This window comes from Oncorhynchus clarkii, chromosome 25 (assembly GCF_045791955.1).
Source record: "Oncorhynchus clarkii lewisi isolate Uvic-CL-2024 chromosome 25, UVic_Ocla_1.0, whole genome shotgun sequence".
Taxonomy (NCBI): Eukaryota; Metazoa; Chordata; class Actinopteri; order Salmoniformes; family Salmonidae; genus Oncorhynchus; species Oncorhynchus clarkii.
The window spans coordinates 42,846,129-42,865,599 of NC_092171.1; the positions used below are offsets into that span (position 1 = coordinate 42,846,129).

The 19,471-nt window shown below is 43.1% G+C and overlaps 1 gene segment (V, D, J or C); it reads right to left on the reverse strand.

Annotated features, from left to right (window-relative positions):
* Window positions 1-935: 935 nt before the first annotated feature.
* Window positions 936-19,471, reverse strand: part of LOC139383499 (T-cell receptor beta-2 chain C region-like) — a 91,221-nt gene continuing 72,685 nt past the window's right edge. The window contains 5 exon segments of the C gene segment in view: window positions 936-2,062; window positions 4,121-4,227; window positions 6,347-6,373; window positions 6,528-6,878; window positions 9,566-9,613. Coding sequence covers window positions 2,039-2,062; window positions 4,121-4,227; window positions 6,347-6,373; window positions 6,528-6,878; window positions 9,566-9,613 — 557 coding nt within the window.

Sequence of the window (19,471 nt, forward strand, 5' to 3'; positions counted from 1 at the left end):
AGTGTCTGATTATGCTGCACATCATGGTTCCCCAGCAGCCCCAAACATCTAATCTAGTGTCTGATTATGCTGAAGATCATGGTTCCCCAGCAGCCCCAAACATCTAGTCTAGTGTCTGATTATGCTGCACATCATGGTTCCCCAGCAGCCCCAAACATCTAGTCTAGTGTCTGATTATGCTGAACATCATGGTTCCCCAGCAGCCCCAAACATCTAGTCTAGTGTCTGATTATGCTGCACATCATGGTTCCCCAGCAGCCCCAAACATCTAGTCTAGTGTCTGATTATGCTGAACATCATGGTTCCCCAGCAGCCCCAAACATCTAGTCTAGTGTCTGATTATGCTGAACATCATGGTTCCCCAGCAGCCCCAAACATCTAGTCTAGTGTCTGATTATGCTGAACATCATGGTTCCCCAGCAGCCCCAAACATCTAGTCTAGTGTCTGATTATGCTGAACATCATGGTTCCCCAGCAGCCCCAAACATCTAGTCTAGTGTCTGATTATGCTGCACATCACGGTTCCCCAGCAGCCCCAAACATCTAGTCTAGTGTCTGATTATGCTGAACATCATGGTTCCCCAGCAGCCCCAAACATCTAGTATAGTGTCTGATTATGCTGAACATCATGGTTTCCCCCAGCAGCCCCAAACATCTAGAGAACAAGCTACTGGCCAAACAAGCTGGTCAGAATTGTATTTCCCCTCATACTCATCTGGAGGTTGAGAATGTTTCTGTCTCTATTTATGTAATTGTATATGTAATTGTATAAGTAATTGTATATGTATTTATGTAAATAAAAATAGGGACCACAATGGAAATAAGTCCCAGACTTTATTGTGCAATCCCAGTCACTTAAACAAATAATACATTTTAAATAATGTGTATAAATATATATATGTATTTTTTTTTTACAGACAAATAAAATCAATCAATCCGTACTGTGCAGTGGCCAATCGATGAATGAAAAGAGACATTGTTCCAAAACACTATAACGTTTAATGACACTAGGAGATTGTCAAGCCAAGCCTTCAATACTGGGTCAGTCTACAAGGTAGGGAGGGATGTATTTTCTGTTTGTTCAAAACACAGACCATGATATCAAAGTGCTCGAAGTTGGTTTGTTTTGTTAATTGGTTGTCAAACCTGTCGGTGGAAGATTCGTTGAATATATTTTATATAAATATGGCATCAAAATGTTGAAACTCTGATTTCCCCCTAGCTGATCATGGTCTGCCTCCGTCTCTGATCGTAATGTGATGAAACAGGAAGGGAGAGTGAGCTCGTCTGTGGTGGTCGGTGAACCCTCAACCTTCTGGCCCAAAGCCCTGCGTGGCATCAACTGTGCCAGAAAAGCAGACTGAAGTGTCAAAGTCAATATCCACGTTTATAAAAATAGGGTCGCTACAGTTCTTGTTATTTGTGGTCGTAAACATTATATTGAGTTAATTCTATGAGGGGGAGGGTCGTGGAAATATTTGTAACTGTGGAGAGGTACATTTTGATCTGTCCCTAATTATATACAGTTTATTATTCACAAACTAACATTTAGAAAATGGAAAGCAAAGTGTATTGATACATAATCTCCTGTAATTACTGGAAAAACAAACACATTGATTTTGTAAGTTAATGGAAAGATTGTTTTGGCTGAATTTATTTAAATATACATTTAAATTGCCAGTTCATGTTCATAGGAGATTCTTCAAAGCACATCTTCACATAGACAGGGCAATAAAGAGATACTGGCAACAATAAGCACAATGGACAATACAATTACATGCAGGGGCAGACTGGGACCAGAAACCGGCCCAGGCATTTCTAACACACCTGCCCATGTTTTTCTTTAAGACCCTCTTTACTAGACAAATTATTATTATTTTGCTTAAAAAAAAAAAGCCAATTTAGACAGGCCCACTGGGCTAAAGATGAATCGGTCCGTCTGGCATTTGCCAGAATTGCCCATTTGCCAGTCCGTTCTTGATCACATGGAAGAATCAACACCCATGCAGGACATCCTCCTTGGGCCACTTGTATTCCATTAAATCTGTTTCTCTGAGGAGCCCTGCATGTGAAAAACAGACACAGAGATACAGGATGAAGACAGTATGGTGTCTGTATGGGAACACAGAGATACAGGATGAAGACAGTATGGTGTCTGTATGGGAACACAGAGATACAGGATGAAGACAGTATGGTGTCTGTATGGAAACACAGAGATACAGGATAAAGACAGTATGGTGTCTGTATGGGAACACAGAGATACAGGATGAAGACAGTATGGTGTCTGTATGGAAACACAGAGATACAGGATAAAGACAGTATGGTGTCTGTATGGGAACACAGAGATACAGGATGAAGACAGTATGGTGTCTGTATGGAAACACAGAGATACAGGATGAAGACAGTATGGTGTCTGTATGGAAACACAGAGATACAGGATAAAGACAGTATGGTGTCTGTATGGTGTCTGTATGGGAAACACAGAGATACAGGATAAAGACAGTATGGTGTCTGTATGGAAACACAGAGATACAGGATAAAGACAGTATGGTGTCTGTATGGTGTCTGTATGGGAAACACAGAGATACAGGATAAAGACAATATGGAGTCTGTATGGGAAACACAGACACAGCGATTAAAGACAGTATGGTGTCTGTATGGAAACACAGAGATACAGGATGAAGACAGTATGGTGTCTGTATGGGAACACAGAGATACAGGATGAAGACAGTATCGTGTCTGTATGGAAACACAGAGATACAGGATAACGACAGTATGGTGTCTGTATGGTGTCTGTATGGGAAACACAGAGATACAGGATAAAGACAATATGGAGTCTGTATGGGAAACACAGACACAGCGATTAAAGACAGTATGGTGTCTGTATGGAAACACACAGATACAGGATAAAGACAGTATGGTGTCTGTATGGAAACACAGACACAGAGATACAGGATAAAGACAGTATGGTGTCTGTATGGAAACACAGAGATACAGGATGAAGACAGTATGGTGTCTGTATGGGAACACAGAGATACAGGATAAAGACAGTATGGTGTCCACAGAAATAGAATCAAGGTTTTATTTATATGATGGTGTCAGGTTCAAACCTTTATTAGCCCATAGCTAACCTGATCCCAGATCTGTTTGTGCTGTCCTGTCAACTCCTATGGTCCTTACCTAGCCTGATCCCAGATCTGTTTGTTCTGTCCTGCGTATCCCGCCTGCCTGTCATGTGACATCCCACTGGGCTCAAACTGATTGAATCAACGTCGTTTCAACGCTATTTGTCAACGTATTGTGACGTGGAATCTACGTAGAATATGCTTTTTTTAAAAGTAATCGACGTAAACTGTTTTGTTTGGGGGGGGTGAAATTTAAATCACAGGATTGTGTCATTATGGTAAACTAATTTCAACATAGACAAAATATTTTGAATTTTGATCGATTTAAAACAATATCAGATATTCAAGGTCAGGGTCACTATCAGAAACAAAAACATTATGCTGGGCAGCCCCTCCTACTGGAGAGTTCATCTGTCTTCCATCCCAGGTTTTAACCCAGTCACGCTTAGCTATGCTATTTTTCAGTGATTATGACCTCTGTGCTATCGTGGGATGGATTGTTGAGAGATCTCCGCTTAAAATCAAAATAGAATCTCAAATGGCATTGATCATTTGTACCGTGTGCTATAATGTAACTCTCAACTGCAATCCAGCTCATGTGGTTGTGCTATTAGATGAAGCCCAGTGATAACACAGTAATCTGTTCTGTAAATGATTCAATATCTGACAGTGGATCCCCAATTGAACTGTGTTGTCCTTTTCAATGGTTGAAATCATGGGGATAACACACTGGGAATTCAACTAACTTTTGGCTGTCTTTTTTGATTGGGTGAATATAAATTGTAATCTCATTGATCAACGTCTAAACCAAATATTTCCCAATTATCCACGTTGAAACGACGTGGTGTGCCCAGTGGGATCTGTTTGTGTGGTCACTGTCAACCTGACCATAGGAGTTGGCAAGACCGTACAAAACTGATCTGGGACTCCTTTAGCACAAGGCAGAGATAGAAGAGGAGAGAGATGAACCTTTATCATATTTGCAGCGAACTCACCTGGAACTTCCAAATCATAACCATGACGACCAGGCCATAGAAGGTACTCTTAGCGATGAAGATGCTGTAGGCCAGCTTGGCAGTCTGGGTGCTCTTCACGTAGTAATCTGCAAGGGCAATAATACATTCAAATGACCTTGATTAAGGTGGTATCAGATGATATTGTTAGCAGATCAGCCATTGAGAAAAATACAGCACAACCAATGATCTAGGTTAGTGTTTATTGGCCCTGGGGATCCAACCAATGATCTAGGTTAGTGTTTATTGGCCCTGGGGATCCAACCAATGATCTAGGTTAGTGTTTCTTGGTCCTGGGGATCCAACCAATGATCTAGGTTAGTGTTTATTGGCCCTGGGGATCCAACCAATGATCTAGGTTAGTGTTTCTTGGTCCTGGGGATCCAACCAATGATCTAGGTTAGTGTTTATTGGCCCTGGGGATCCAACTAATGATCTAGGTTAGTGTTTATTGGTCCTGGGGATCCAACCAATGATCTAGGTTAGTGTTTCTTGGCCCTGGGGATCCAACTAATGATCTAGGTTAGTGTTTCTTGGCCCTGGGGATCCAACTAATGATCTAGGTTAGTGTTTATTGGCCCTGGGGATCCAACTAATGATCTAGGTTAGTGTTTATTGGTCCTGGGGATCCAACTAACTATCTAGGTTAGTGTTTCTTGGCCCTGGGGATCCAACTAATGATCTAGGTTAGTGTTTATTGGCCCTGGGGATCCAACTAATGATCTAGGTTAGTGTTTATTGGCCCTGGGGATCCAACTAATGATCTAGGTTAGTGTTTCTTGGTCCTGGGGATCCAACTAATGATCTAGGTTAGTGTTTCTTGGTCCTGGGGATCCAACTAATGATCTAGGTTAGTGTTAGTGTTTATTGGCCCTGGGGATCCAACTAATGATCTAGGTTAGTGTTTATTGGCCCTGGGGATCCAACTAATGATCTAGGTTAGTGTTTATTGGCCCTGGGGATCCAACTAATGATCTAGGTTAGTGTTTCTTGGTCCTGGGGATCCAACCAATGATCTAGGTTAGTGTTTCTTGGCCCTGGGGATCCAACCAATGATCTAGGTTAGTGTTTCTTGGTCCTGGGGATCCAACTAATGATCTAGGTTAGTGTTTATTGGCCCTGGGGATCCAACCAATGATCTAGGTTAGTGTTTCTTGGCCCTGGGGATCCAACTAATGATCTAGGCCAGTGTCATCAGTCATCAGTACAGTATGCAGGTCATCAGTATGTAGGTCATCAGCACAGTATGTTGGTCATCAGTATGTAGGTCATCAGTATGCAGGTCATCAGTATGCAGGTCATCAGTACAGTATGCAGGTCATCAGTACAGTATGTTGGTCATCAGTACAGTATGCAGGTCATCAGTACAGTATGCAGGTCATCAGTATGCAGGTCATCAGTACAGTATGCAGGTCATCAGTACAGTATGTTGGTCATCAGTACAGTATGCAGGTCATCAGTACAGTATGCAGGTCATCAGTATGCAGGTCATCAGTACAGTATGCAGGTCATCAGTACAGTATGCAGGTCATCAGTACAGTATACAGGTCATCAGTACAGTATGCAGGTCATCAGTATGCAGGTCATCAGTACAGTATGCAGGTCATCAGTATGCAGGTCATCAGTACAGTATGCAGGTCATCAGTATGTAGGTCATCAGTATGTTGGCCATCAGTATGCAGGTCATCAGTATGCAGGTCATCAGTATGCAGGTCATCAGTATGCTGGTCATCAGTACAGTATGTAGGTCATCAGTATGCAGGTCATCAGTATGCTGGTCATCAGTACAGTATGTAGGTCATCAGTATGCAGGTCATCAGTATGCTGGTCATCAGTACAGTATGTTGGTCATCAGTACAGTATGTAGGTCATCAGTATGCAGGTCATCAGTATGCAGGTCATCAGTACAGTATGCAGGTCATCTCATCAGTACAGTATGCAGGTCATCAGTATGCTGGTCATCAGTACAGTATGCAGGTCATCAGTATGCAGGTCATCAGTATGCAGGTCATCAGTACAGTATGTTGGTCATCAGTACAGTATGCAGGTCATCAGTACAGTATGCAGGTCATCAGTACAGTATGTAGGTCATCAGTACAGTATGCAGGTCATCAGTATGCTGGTCATCAGTATGCAGGTCATCAGTATGCAGGTCATCAGTATGCAGGTCATCAGTACAGTATACAGGTATAAAATGGGCACATTTACCTGTCGTTATCTCTCCCCCACTTTGACCTGAAAGAAACAAAGAAGGAGAGTTTCAGATGAGATTATACACCACGGTACCACTTAGACATTGGGGAATGCATTGGAGCCTCAAAACTAGTGTACTAGTTCAGTCAAATCTATTTCTTCTCAGAAACACAGACAATGTTCATTGTTTTATTACCTTGGAGATCTCCACTAATGGTGTCATTCACTCTTATATTGTCAGTCCCATCGTAAAAGCTGACAATGCAGGTGAATCTGTTCTCTGGTTTGTTCCATTCAATGGCTGGGACTCTCAATCTGCTGGTGATACTGTATAAACCATCTTTATCCCACAAGGCTCTGTTATCGGTCCCGGCACCTTCAGTTCTGTTGACATTGTTGATCTGCCAGAAGACCGTGACGTGGTCGGGGTAGAAGCGGGTGGCTACACACACTAGGGTCTTCTTCTTCTTCTTGTTTCTATCTTCACACTCCTTAGCGGAGGGTGCTAGGACTTTCACTGTGGGTTCAGTGACTTTGATGTTTGGATCTGCATGGAGAAAACAGTGGAGTATTTTAACACTCAATCAATGGCTCTGTTTGCTGTCGACATCATACCTGAACCCGAGTGCTTTAAAACACAGTTCATCACAAAATGAATCAATGAGAGAGTTCATCACAAAATGAATCAATGAGACAGTACATCACAAAATGAATCAATGAGAGAGTTCATCACAAAATGAATCAATGAGAGAGTTCATCACAAAATGAATCAATGAGACAGTTCATCACAAAATGAATCAATGAGAGAGTTCATCACAAAATGAATCAATGAGAGAGCTCATCACAAAATGAATCAATGAGAGAGTTCATCACAAAATGAATCAATGAGACAGTTCATCACAAAATGTCATTAATCAATAAATGTATGCCAAGTCAAACACATAGAAACAAATTCTTACAGAATTCTTACAGTATTAATATTACTACAGTATTATTACAGTATTCTTACAGTATTCTTATAGTATGATTATTACTACAGTATTCTTACAGTATTCTTATAGTATCATTATTACTACAGTATTATTACAGTATTCCTCTTACAATATTCTTACAGTATTATAACAGTATTCTTACAGTATTATAACAGTATTCTTGCAGTATTATAACAGTATTCTTACTGTATTGTAACAGTATTACTACAGTATTCTAACAGTATTCTTACAGTATTGTAACAGTATTACTACAGTATTCTAACATTATTCTTACAGTATTCTTACAGTATTACTACAGTATTCTTGCAGTATTCTTACAGTATTACTACAGTATTACTACAGTATTCTTACAGTGTTACTACAGGTTCTACCAGTATTACAGTTGTATACCAGTATTACTACAGTATTACTACAGTATTCTTACAGTATTCTAACAGTATTACAGTATTCTACCAGTATTACTACAGTATTACTACAGTATTCTAACTGTATTACAGTATTCTACCAGTATTACAGTATTCTAACAGTATTACTACAGTATTATAACAGTATTACTACAGTATTATAACAGTATTACAGTTTTCTTACCCAGAACTGTTAGCTTAGTTCCCTCTCCAAAGTAGGCAGCATAACCTCCAGAGCACACCACATCCTCACAGACAGAAAACCAAGAGGATTCTAGCTACCCATTGGTGTATTTGCAGTAGTTTGGCTTGTAGCAAAGGAAGTAATACCGTATTTCTAAGCATGTCTATGTCGACAGAGCATAGGGCTAATTCACTTTATCATTAGCTCTTTGTACAGCTTAAATGTCCCTCCCCCCCCCCCTGAATATTTTCATGCTCAACTGTGCCAGGAATGCAAAGCAAACAAACCCCTTAATTTAAAAACAATTTCATGATGATGTATTTGCAATATTTTTTTTAAAAGAAAGTTGAAAAGCTGAATCCCTTACCTAGAACAGTGAGTCTGGTACCTGGACCAAACTCTGCCTTATCCGTGTACCACAGAGACATGCCATGCTCTACATTACAGACACTGGATGACATCTGACACAGATCTGTTACTTTGCCTCTTCTGAACTGTTATGCACTTCCATTCAAACTGATACAACACCACAATGTAGATCCATTACAAACCAAACGCCTGAGGAATTGGAACATTGTTTTATAAACCATAAAGATATTTTCTCTCCATCTCTGGTTCACACACCGGATAAAAAAAACAAGACAAGACAGTCTCTTTCACTAACAGATAAACCCATGACGGCATAGATAACAGGTGACAGAATCAGTTTTCTCACCCAGAACTGTGAGTTTGGTGCCGTTGCCGAAGTACGCCTGGTTGGTGTTCACACTGATACAGAGCTACAGAAATAACCCCTCCTCACTACTCAGTACTAGCAGAGTTTAGCTGCAGCCTTTACATCCCCAACCTGCTGTCTTTGGTTGTTGGATTTAGTTATTCTATGAAATGTAATGACATCACAAAATCATTTCCAGATTATGTAGAGATGAAATGGATCATTGTTTTGACCTAAGTACCTAAGACTGTGTCTGGTTCCACTGCGAAGGAACCTCTTCTCCTCTAGCTGATAGGCATTATAATGAAGGAAGACTGTGTCTAGTTCCACTGTGAAGGAACCTCTTCTCCTCTAGCTGATAGGTATTATAATGAAGGAAGACTGTGTCTGGTTCCACTGCTAAGGAACCTCTTCTCCTCTAGCTGATAGGTATTATAATGAAGGAAGACTGTGTCTGGTTCCACTGTGAAGGAACCTCTTCTCCTCTAGCTGATAGGTATTATAATGAAGGAAGACTGTGTCTGGTTCCACTTATCTTCTCCTCTAGCTGATAGGCATTATAATGAAGGAAGACTGTGTCTGGTTCCACTGCTAAGGAACCTCTTCTCCTCTAGCTGATATGTATTATAATGAAGGAAGACTGCGTCTGGTTCCACTGCTAAGGAACCTCTTCTCCTCTAGCTGATAGGTATTATAATGAAGTAAGACTGTGTCTGGGCACGGAGCCAGACAGCGTTATAACCATGATGATTGGAGCACATAACTAATGCATTTACTGGGATCCATTCAAATACAGTCTCTTGCTTTAACACCATTTAGACGTATAGTCAAATCCGATATTTTCTATATTGCCAAATGTAAAAATGTTTTGGTCTTTGTTATTTCCTCGTGTACATTTGTCAGATAGAGTCCACAACAGTTCATTGTTCATTTTCTTACCTAAAACGGTGAGTTTGGTGCCGGCTCCAAAATATGCCTCAGAGTACGAGCACAGAGACACAAAGCAGTATCTTTACTGTCTCTCTGACTTTGTTTCGATCTTTGTTCCTCTGTTAAAGTTATTCAAAAACTCTTCACAGGACCTCTGAGACATTCAGCTGAGTGTGGTTAAATCTGACATAGTTTACAACCAAATAAATTATGGGGACTATTTTACAAATTAAATTCAAGTGCGTTCCACCTCGACCAATCTTTAGGTCACATTCCAATCCATGAATATCAACCACACACTGTAACCTACAGACTGTAGCCATAACATATAAAGGTGTTTAAATGACATGTAGTTTTTAAAAATCACAATCAGGTGCCAACGTTATATTATGTTAGTGTGTTGTCTCACCTAGAACAGTTAACCGGGTTCCTCCACCGAAGTCAGCCTGGCCGACACCACCAGCACAGTGGATTTACTCCACCTGTATGTAACCACGTCAGGAGGACGATCGATAGATACCACCCAGTCATTCTGTTACAGTATCATTCTCTAATAAACTTTACAACCACCTACATTATAACCACATAGTTTACATGGTTTATAACCAACAGCTTACTGCTCTTTTTTTCAGTGTCATTTCTCACCTAGAACAGTTAACCTGGTTCCTCCACCGAAGTAAGCCTGGCCGACACCATTAGCACAGTACAGTGGAACACTGCTCTATTATAGATATACAGTATAGATGTGCTGAGCCTGGCACCATTAACACATTACAGTGGAATACTGCTCTAATATAGATATATAGACGTGCTGAGCCTGGCACCATTAACACAGTACAGTGGAATACTGCTCTAATATAGATATACTGTATAGACGTGCTGAGCCTGGCCCCATTAACACAGTACAGTGGGATACTGCTCTAGTCAAGCAAGTCCTTTTCTCGTCAACTTTAAATCGTACTTGGCCTTCGATAACTGTATTGGTCAAGACGTCCTACCGATCAACACCGCGTTTCAACCAGTTAAACAAGACCGACACAGATGACTCAAACATACTGTAATACTACGATATCAAATCTCTTCTCACGAGCATGTTGTCTCACTCACATTCATTGTCCGTACGCCAAACATAGTGTACGGGATCACTTACCGAGAACTGTTAATTTGGTGCCTTGTCCAAAATAGGCCTCATAGTTGGCACAGTGTACAGGCTTAACATCAAAAAGCGGAGTAACACTAGTATGAACTAATCTAATGTACTGAATCTAGAATCAACTAACTCCTCACATCACCAAACCCCTAAACCACACATAGAGACCCATTAGTTCCATCATGGTGAATATTCTCTTACCCAGAACAGTCAGTTTGGTTCCTGCTCCAAAGAATGCAGGATCATAGTTGTCACAGTGTGGACATACTGAGCAGTAATGTGCCAACCAGTAGCTACTGAACTTGTCTACGCATTTGTCATCTAACATAATAACCGCTTTTTACGACTTGTCAAATTGTTCAAATGAACTATTAGATCCATAAACATAACATTGTCAGGTACAGTAAGTAAATCAATTAGGAAGTATTTACCTAAAACAGTGAGTTTGGTTCCATTGCCAAAGAAGGCTGGTTGGGTTGAAGTCACAGTGTTTTCACATCAACCATTTAGTTCAGCTGAATCAGAGACACTAATCAAACATCTCCAGGATCACAGATCTATATCAATGTCGTTCATCTGAAGTGAACTTACCTAAAACAGTGAGTTTGGTTCCATTCCCAAAGTAGGCCTCACTTCCAGTGTCACATCGTTTTCCTCCTCTTCCAAAAATACCTCAGATCTCTTTGTCATTCAGCCTCAAGGGAATATGAACGGAGATACTCAGAGATACTCAGAGATACTCTAAAAATAACTACTGAGTTCAGCAAAACATTTGAGGAGATTTTGTGGTCAAACATGAATCAAACCAACTCCCTTATGGAACTAAATCTGACTTCATAAGTTTGTTGTTTTGTCCAGGAAAATGCTCCCAATAAAGTAGATTTTATAATCCTGAAGACTGGTTGAAATCTTGTTTTATCCTTCAGTATTATCAAAACATCTCTCCAGACTCCTCGACAGTCTGTAGTAGTGTGTGAATAGGCCCCAGACCTCTCCTGTATGGAAGTGAATGGTAGGAGGTTTTTGTACGGCGTCTCTATGTAAATATATCACCGTGGCCCCCTGTCCCCACAGTGTGAAAGCATCACACAAAAACACTCGTTCTGTTCTTTCTGTTGTTTATTTCCCCTCCCCTGTTCTCTCTCTGTATCTCTCTCACCATCTCAGTCTCTCAGTATCTGTCTGTAGCAGCAGGTGCCTCGGCATGGAGGGTTACTGCAGTTGGATCCTGACCCTATAAATAGAACATCAAATTCATGATTTTAATAATAAACATTTACATTTGGATATTTACTTTTTTCTCTCTATTGAAAAATAATATCCAAATGTAATGTTTATAATTAATATTATGGCATTCTACTGTTGTTACTGGAGTGGGATCCAGATCCAAACTGACAGCTTCTATTTCCGTCAGCAGTACTAAGAAAAGCAACAGGGAGGAGAGGATGGGGAGGAGAGGAGGAGGAGAGGAGGGGGAGGAGAGGAGGAGGAGGAGAGGAGGAGGAGAGGAGGGGGAGGAGAGGAGGGGGAGGAGAGGGGGAGAAGAGGAGGGGGAGAAGAGGGGGAGGAGATGAGGAGGAGGGGGAGGAGAGCAGGAGGAGGAGGAGGAGGAGGAGGAGAGGAGGGGGAGGAGAGGAGGAGGAGAGGAGGAGGAGGAGAGGAGGGGGAGGAGAGGAGGAGGAGAGGAGGAGGAGGAGAGGAGGGGGAGGAGAGGGGGAGGAGAGCAGGAGGAGGAGGAGGAGGAGAGGAGGAGGGGAAGGAGAGGAGAGGAGAGGAGAGGAGAGGAGAGGAGAGGAGAGGAGAGGAGGGGAGGGAAGGACAGGTGAATGTTTTTTTTAAATCTAAAAATGTAAATGACAGCTGTCTAAGGCACAACCCTGTCCCCTCTCCCTCTCCTCTCCCCCTGCCATGCTGCATCAGGTGACAGTAACAGCCTATCATAGAGCAGGGCTGACAAGATCCAGTCTTAAACTTGCACTACCTTCTAACTTGATTCTAATTGCATTTGATCATATCTTTTTTCTTTCTTTATTTTTTATTCAACCTTTATTTAACTGGTATGAGGTATCTGCTTTAGTGACAGTATCATTATACTGTGGAATGGTTTGTATAAAAGGTATATATGTATTTAGGGATAATCTTAAATGTGTTTATTTTGTTTTATATCTCAAGCCAGGGGAATTGAATTGAATAGGATACTATAGAATTCTGCCGTGACTTTGTGTAATCCCACAGTTTCCCTCCAGAGGTCAGTGTAGGATCATCTCTGAGAAATGTCTCCCTTTTTAATCGAAGAGCTTCATTTAATATCAAGGGTAGGATTATACACTAGCAGTGGTGGAAAAAGTACCCAGTCGTCATACTTGAGTAAAAGTAAAGACACCTTCATAGAAAAAGATTCAAGTAACAATGAAAGCCAGTAAAATACTACTTGAGTATAAGCCTAAAAGTATTTGGTTTTAAATATACTTAAGTATCAAAAGTAAATGTATAAATCATTTCAAATTCCTGATATTAAGCAAACCAGATGGCACCATTTTATTTGGTATTTTATCTAGTTAGCCAGGGGCACACTCCAACACTCAGACAGTGTGTTTAGTGAGTCCTCCAGATCAGAGGCAGTAGGGAGGACCAGGGATGTTCTCTGTTTAGTGAGTCCCCCAGATCAGAGGCAGTAGGGATGACCAGGAATGTTCTCTGTTTAGTGAGTCCTCCAGATCAGAGGCAGTAGGGAGGACCAGGGATGTTCTCTGTTTAGTGAGTCCTCCAGATCAGAGGCAGTAGAGATGACCAGGGATGTTCTCTGTTTAGTGAGTCCTCCAGATCAGAGGCAGTAGGGATGACCAGGGATGTTCACTGTTTAGTGAGTCCTCCAGATCAGAGGCAGTAGGGATGACCAGGGATGTTCACTGTTTAGTGAGCCCTTCAGATCAGAGGCAGTAGGGATAACCAGGGATGTTCTCTGTTTAGTGAGTCCTCCAGATCAGAGGCAGTAGGGATGACCAGGGATGTTCTCTGTTTAGTGAGTCCTTCAGATCAGAGGCAGTAGGGATGACCAGGGATGTTCTCTGTTTAGTGAGTCCTCCAGATCAGAGGCAGTAGAGATGACCAGGGATGTTCTCTGTTTAGTTAGTCCTCCAGATCAGAGGCAGTAGGGATGACCAGGGATGTTCTCTGTTTAGTGAGTCCTCCAGATCAGAGGCAGTAGGGATAACCAGGGATGTTCTCTGTTTAGTGAGTCCTCCAGATCAGAGGCAGTAGGGAGGACCAGGGATGTTCTCTGTTTAGTGAGTCCTTCAGATCAGAGGCAGTAGGGATGACCAGGGATGTTCTCTGTTTAGTGAGTCCTCCAGATCAGAGGCAGTAGGGATGACCAGGGATGTTCTCTGTTTAGTGAGTCCTCCAGATCAGAGGCAGTAGGGATGACCAGGGATGTTCTCTGTTTAGTGAGTCCTCCAGATCAGAGGCAGTAGGGAGGACCAGGGATGTTCTCTGTTTAGTGAGTCCACCAGATCAGAGGCAGTAGGGAGGACCAGGGATGTTCTCTGTTTAGTGAGCCCTCCAGATCAGAGGCAGTAGGGAGGACCAGGGATGTTCTCTGTTTAGTGAGTCCACCAGATCAGAGGCAGTAGGGAGGACCAGGGATGTTCTCTTGATAAGTGTGTGAATTGGACCATTTTCCTGTCCTGCTAAGCATTCCAAATGTAACAAGTACTTTTGGGTGTCAGGGAAAATGTACAGAGTAAAAAGTACATCGCTTTCTTTAGGAATGTAGTGAAGTAAAAGTACAATTTGCTCATTTGATCATATTTGATCATATTACTCCAGTGCTAGCCTCCCTACACTGGCTTCCTGTCAAGGCAAGGGCTGATTTCAAGGTTTTACTGCTAACCTACAAAGCATTACATGGGCTTGCTCCTACCTATCTCTCTGATTTGGTCCTGCCGTACATACCTACACGTACGCTACGGTCACAAGACGCAGGCCTCCTAATTGTCCCTAGAATTTCTAAACAAACAGCTGGAGGCAGGGCTTTCTCCTATAGAGCTCAATTTTTATGGAATGGTCTGCCTACCCATGTAAGAGACGCAAACTCGGTCTCAACCTTTAAGTCTTTACTGAAGACTCATCTCTTCAGTGGGTCATATGATTGAGTGTAGTCTGGCCCAGGAGTGGGAAGGTGAACGGAAAGGCTCTGGAGCAACGAACCGCCCTTGCTGTCTCTGCCTGGCCGGTTCCCCTCTTTCCACTGGGATTCTCTGCCTCTCACCCTATTACAGGGGCTGAGTCACTGGCTTACTGGGGCTCTTTCATACCGTCCCTAGGAGGGGTGCGTCACTTGAGTGGGTTGAGTCACTGATGTGATCTTCCTGTCTGGGTTGGCGCCCCCCCTTGGGTTGTGCCGTGGCGGAGATCTTTGTGGGCTATACTTGGCCTTGTCTCAGGATGGTAAGTTGGTGGTTGAAGATATCCCTCTAGTGGTGTGGGGGCTGTGCTTTGGCAAAGTGGGTGGGGTTATATCCTTCCTGTTTGGCCCTGTCCGGGGGCCACAGTGTCTCCTGACCCCTCCTGTCTCAGCCTCCAGTATTTATGCTGCAGTAGTTTATGTGTCGTGGGGCTAGGGTCAGTTTGTTATATCTGGAGTACTTCTCCTGTCCTATTCGGTGTCCTGTGTGAATTTAAGTGTGCTCTCTCTAATTCTCTCTTTCTCTCTTTCTTTCTCTCTCTCGGAGGACCTGAGCCCTAGGACCATGCCTCAGGACTACCTGACATGATGACTCCTTGCTGTCCACAGTTCACCTGGCCATGCAGCTGCTCCAGTTTCATCTGTTCTGCCTTATCATTATTGGACCATGCTGGTCATTTATGAACATTTGAACATCTTGGCCATGTTCTGTTATAATCTCTACCCGGCACAGCCAGAAGAGGACTGGCCACCCCACATAGCCTGGTTCCTCTCTAGGTTTCATCCTAGGTTTTGGCCTTTCTAGGGAGTTTTTCCTAGCCACCGTGCTTCTACACCTGCATTGCTTGCTGTTTGTGGTTTTAGGCTGGGTTTCTGTACAGCACTTTAAGATATCAGCTGATGTTCGAAGGGCTATATAAATACATTTTTATTTGATTTTGATTTGATTTGATTTACAGAAACAGGAGACAGTCTTTATAGAAACACAAATAGGAGACAGTCTTTACAGAAACAGCAGACAGTCTTTACAGAAACAGGAGACAGTCTTTACAGAAACACAAACAGGAGACAGTCTTTACACAAACAGGAGACAGTCTTTACAGAAACAGGAGACAGTCTTTACAGAAACACAAACAGGAGACAGTCTTTACAGAAACAGGAGACAGTCTTTACAGAAACACAAACAGGAGACAGTCTTTACAGAAACACAAACAGGAGACAGTCTTTACAGAAACAGGAGACAGTCTTTACAGAAACACAAACAGGAGACAGTCTTTACAGAAACACAAATAGGAGACAGTCTTTACAGAAACAGGAGACAGTCTTTACAGAAACAGCAGACAGTCTTTACAGAAACACAAACAGGAGAAAGTCTTTACAGAAACACAAACAGGAGACAGTCTTTACAGAAACAGGAGACTAGCTACTAGTAGCTACTAACTAATCGTGGATGCATGACCTATTCTGTGATATATCTGGGTTAACTTGCTCATATCAAGCGACACATACCAGACCGTTTGTGGAAAGGTAAAAGGTGGGCTCGTTTTTTAAGGATCCGACAGTGAAACTAAAATAGATTGGTAGCTAGCTGGTGAGACTTTCATTTATTTCCCAATTCATTTGTTGATCAAGCTGGGTTTCCTCAGTCATTTGGTAGGTGCCGGCGGCAGGAGCTAGCTAAACAGACAGCTCTGTAGAACATCTGTGTGACATCACGCACTCAAAAAGTCTCAACCAATCACCCGACGGTTTCCATGTCGAGAGTCATGAATATTCATGAAATTGTGTTGCCGGGCAATGATGGAGGTTAAGCTAGCTAGCTATCTTGCTAAGTTAGTTTGGTAGCTAGCTGGTGAAAAGGGGTTGACATTAGTTCGTTAATGGACTATGGTTAAAAGCTTCCTTGTGTTGTGTGCCTGTTTCTGCAGTCCATATTTCTAGGCATCGTTTTGTTTGTGTCTAACAACGTTAGATACTGAACATAGGTCATGTTTCTAACATAGCATTAGGTACATTCACGTTGGAACATTAATTACTAGCCCAACATAAGATATTCGGGTTGAGTACCGGGTGGTAGCCGGCTAGTAACAGTGTCTAAAGTTCAGACAGGATACTGGGCGGAGGCCGGCTAGTAACAGTGTCTACAGTTCAGACAGGATACTGGGCGGAGGCCGGCTAGTAACAGTGTCTACAGTTCAGACAGGATACTGGGCGGAGGCCGGCTAGTAACAGTGTCTACAGTTCAGACAGGATACTGGGCGGAGGCCGGCTAGTAACAGTGTCTACAGTTCAGACAGGATACTGGGCGGAGGCCGGCTAGTAACAGTGTCTACAGTTCAGACAGGATACTGGGCGGAGGCCGGCTAGTAACAGTGTCTAAAGTTCAGACAGGATACTGGGCGGAGGCCGGCTAGTGGTGACTATTTAACAGTCTGATGGCCTGAGGACTGGTTCTAGTGAATGTTAGCTTACTTAGATGCAGCAAAGGAGCTTGTGAAAAAAGTTATGAATTCAATTAAATAATGAACCTGATGGACAAATGTCCTCCCGCTCCCACTGGTCTGGCTGTTTACTAACGTTACAGTCCTCTTCGGCTTGTGGAAGAAGGGGACTGGGTGGCGTGGCTGTCTAAGGCACTGCATCACAGTTCTAGAGTCGTCACTACAAACCCAGGTTGGATCACGGGCTGTATCACAACCGGCTGTGACCGGGAGCCTCACAGGGCGGCGCACAATTGGCCCAGCGTCGTCCGGGTTAGAGGAGTGTTTGGCCCGGGAGGGCCGTCATTGTAAATAATGATTTGTTCTTAACTGACTTGCCAGGTTAAATCAAATGTTAAACATAAGGTGGTAAGTATACCTCTGTCTGTGTGGGGGCCAATGCTGGGGTGGGCAAGGAGTCATGTACCCTCAATTTGCTGGCCCCTGTGCACATTCCTGATAGCAGAGGTATTGCTCCTCTGAGTAAGCTATGACCCGCTAGCTAACAACAGTTACCTAGCTACAACATAAACAAATACTATTCAAGCATTCTGTCCTGAATTCAATTGTGAATATTGCTGAGAATTTAACCAAATATATTGAACTTCTCTGTGGTTCAGGTGTCTCTGTTGACAACTTCTCTGTGGTTCAGGTGTCTCTGTTGACAACTTCTCTGTGGTTCAGGTGTCTCTGTTGACAACTTCTCTGTGGTTCAGGTGTCTCTGTTGCCAGGTTCTCTGTGGTTCAGGTGTCTCTGTTGACAAGTTCTCTGTGGTTCGGGTGTCTCTGTTGACAAGTTCTCTGTGGTTCAGGTGTCTCTGTTGACAACTTCTCTGTGGTTCAGGTGTCTCTGTTGACAACTTCTCTGTGGTTCAGGTGTCTCTGTTGACAACTTCTCTGTGGTTCAGGTGTCTCTGTTGACAACTTCTCTGTGGTTCGGGTGTCTCTGTTGACAACTTCTCTGTGGTTCAGGTGTCTCTGTTGACAACTTCTCTGTGGTTCGGGTGTCTCTGTTGACAACTTCTCTGTGGTTCGGGTGTCTCTGTTGACAACTTCTCTGTGGTTCAGGTGTCTCTGTTGACAACTCTGTGGTTCAGGTGTCTCTGTTGACAACTTCTCTGTGGTTCAGGTGTCTCTGTTGACAACTTGGTGGTATGTCTTGGAGGTCATTTCAAAAAGTGCCTATAATATTTCAAACTCCCTTTTACCAAGAAAACTAGCCATCTGGCGACCATATAGGAGTTCTCAGCTGAGGTGACAAATGTCGGTCAGGAATAATGGCGGAGAAAAGAGGAGGAGAAAAACTCTTTGACATGCATTGGCCAATAAAAATCTAATATAGACATGACGTATGACCTTGGAATCACTGACTAGGCCAGCGAGTAAGAGGTCACAAAACAGTTTTCTGATTTCAAAAACATTAACAGGAAGATGGTTTTTCTATTCAATCCGTAACACAGAAGCGTTACAGATTCCGCAATCAAAATTTGAAAGGTATTTTTCCGATCCGATTGAGCCGACTGGTTCACTGAATGTAGTCTCCGATAAAGCGGGAACATGGCTTTTCCATTTCAGTCACGCTGTAAAGCTGAACTTCTGCGATGTGGATCGAAACGAGCCCTAAGTCCAGGAGAAGACGGAGAGCCCTAAGTCCAGGAGAAGACGGAGAGCCCTAAGTCCAGGAGAAGACGGAGAGCCCTAAGTCCAGAAGAAGACGGAGAGCCCTAAGTCCAGAAGAAGACGGAGAGCCCTAAGTCCAGGAGAAGACGGAGAGCCCTAAGTCCAGGAGAAGACGGAGAGCCCTAAGTCCAGGAGAAGACTGAGAGCCCTAAGTCCAGGAGAAGACGGAGAGCCCTAAGTCCAGGAGAAGACGGAGAGCCCTAAGTCCAGGAGAAGACGGAGAGCCCTAAGTCCAGAAGAAGACGGAGAGCCCTAAGTCCAGGAGAAGACGGAGAGCCCTAAGTCCAGAAGAAGACGGAGAGCCCTAAGTCCAGGAGAAGACGGAGAGCCCTAAGTCCAGGAGAAGACGGAGAGCCCTAAGTCCAGGAGAAGACGGAGAGCCCTAAGTCCAGGAGAAGACGGAGAGCCCTAAGTCCAGA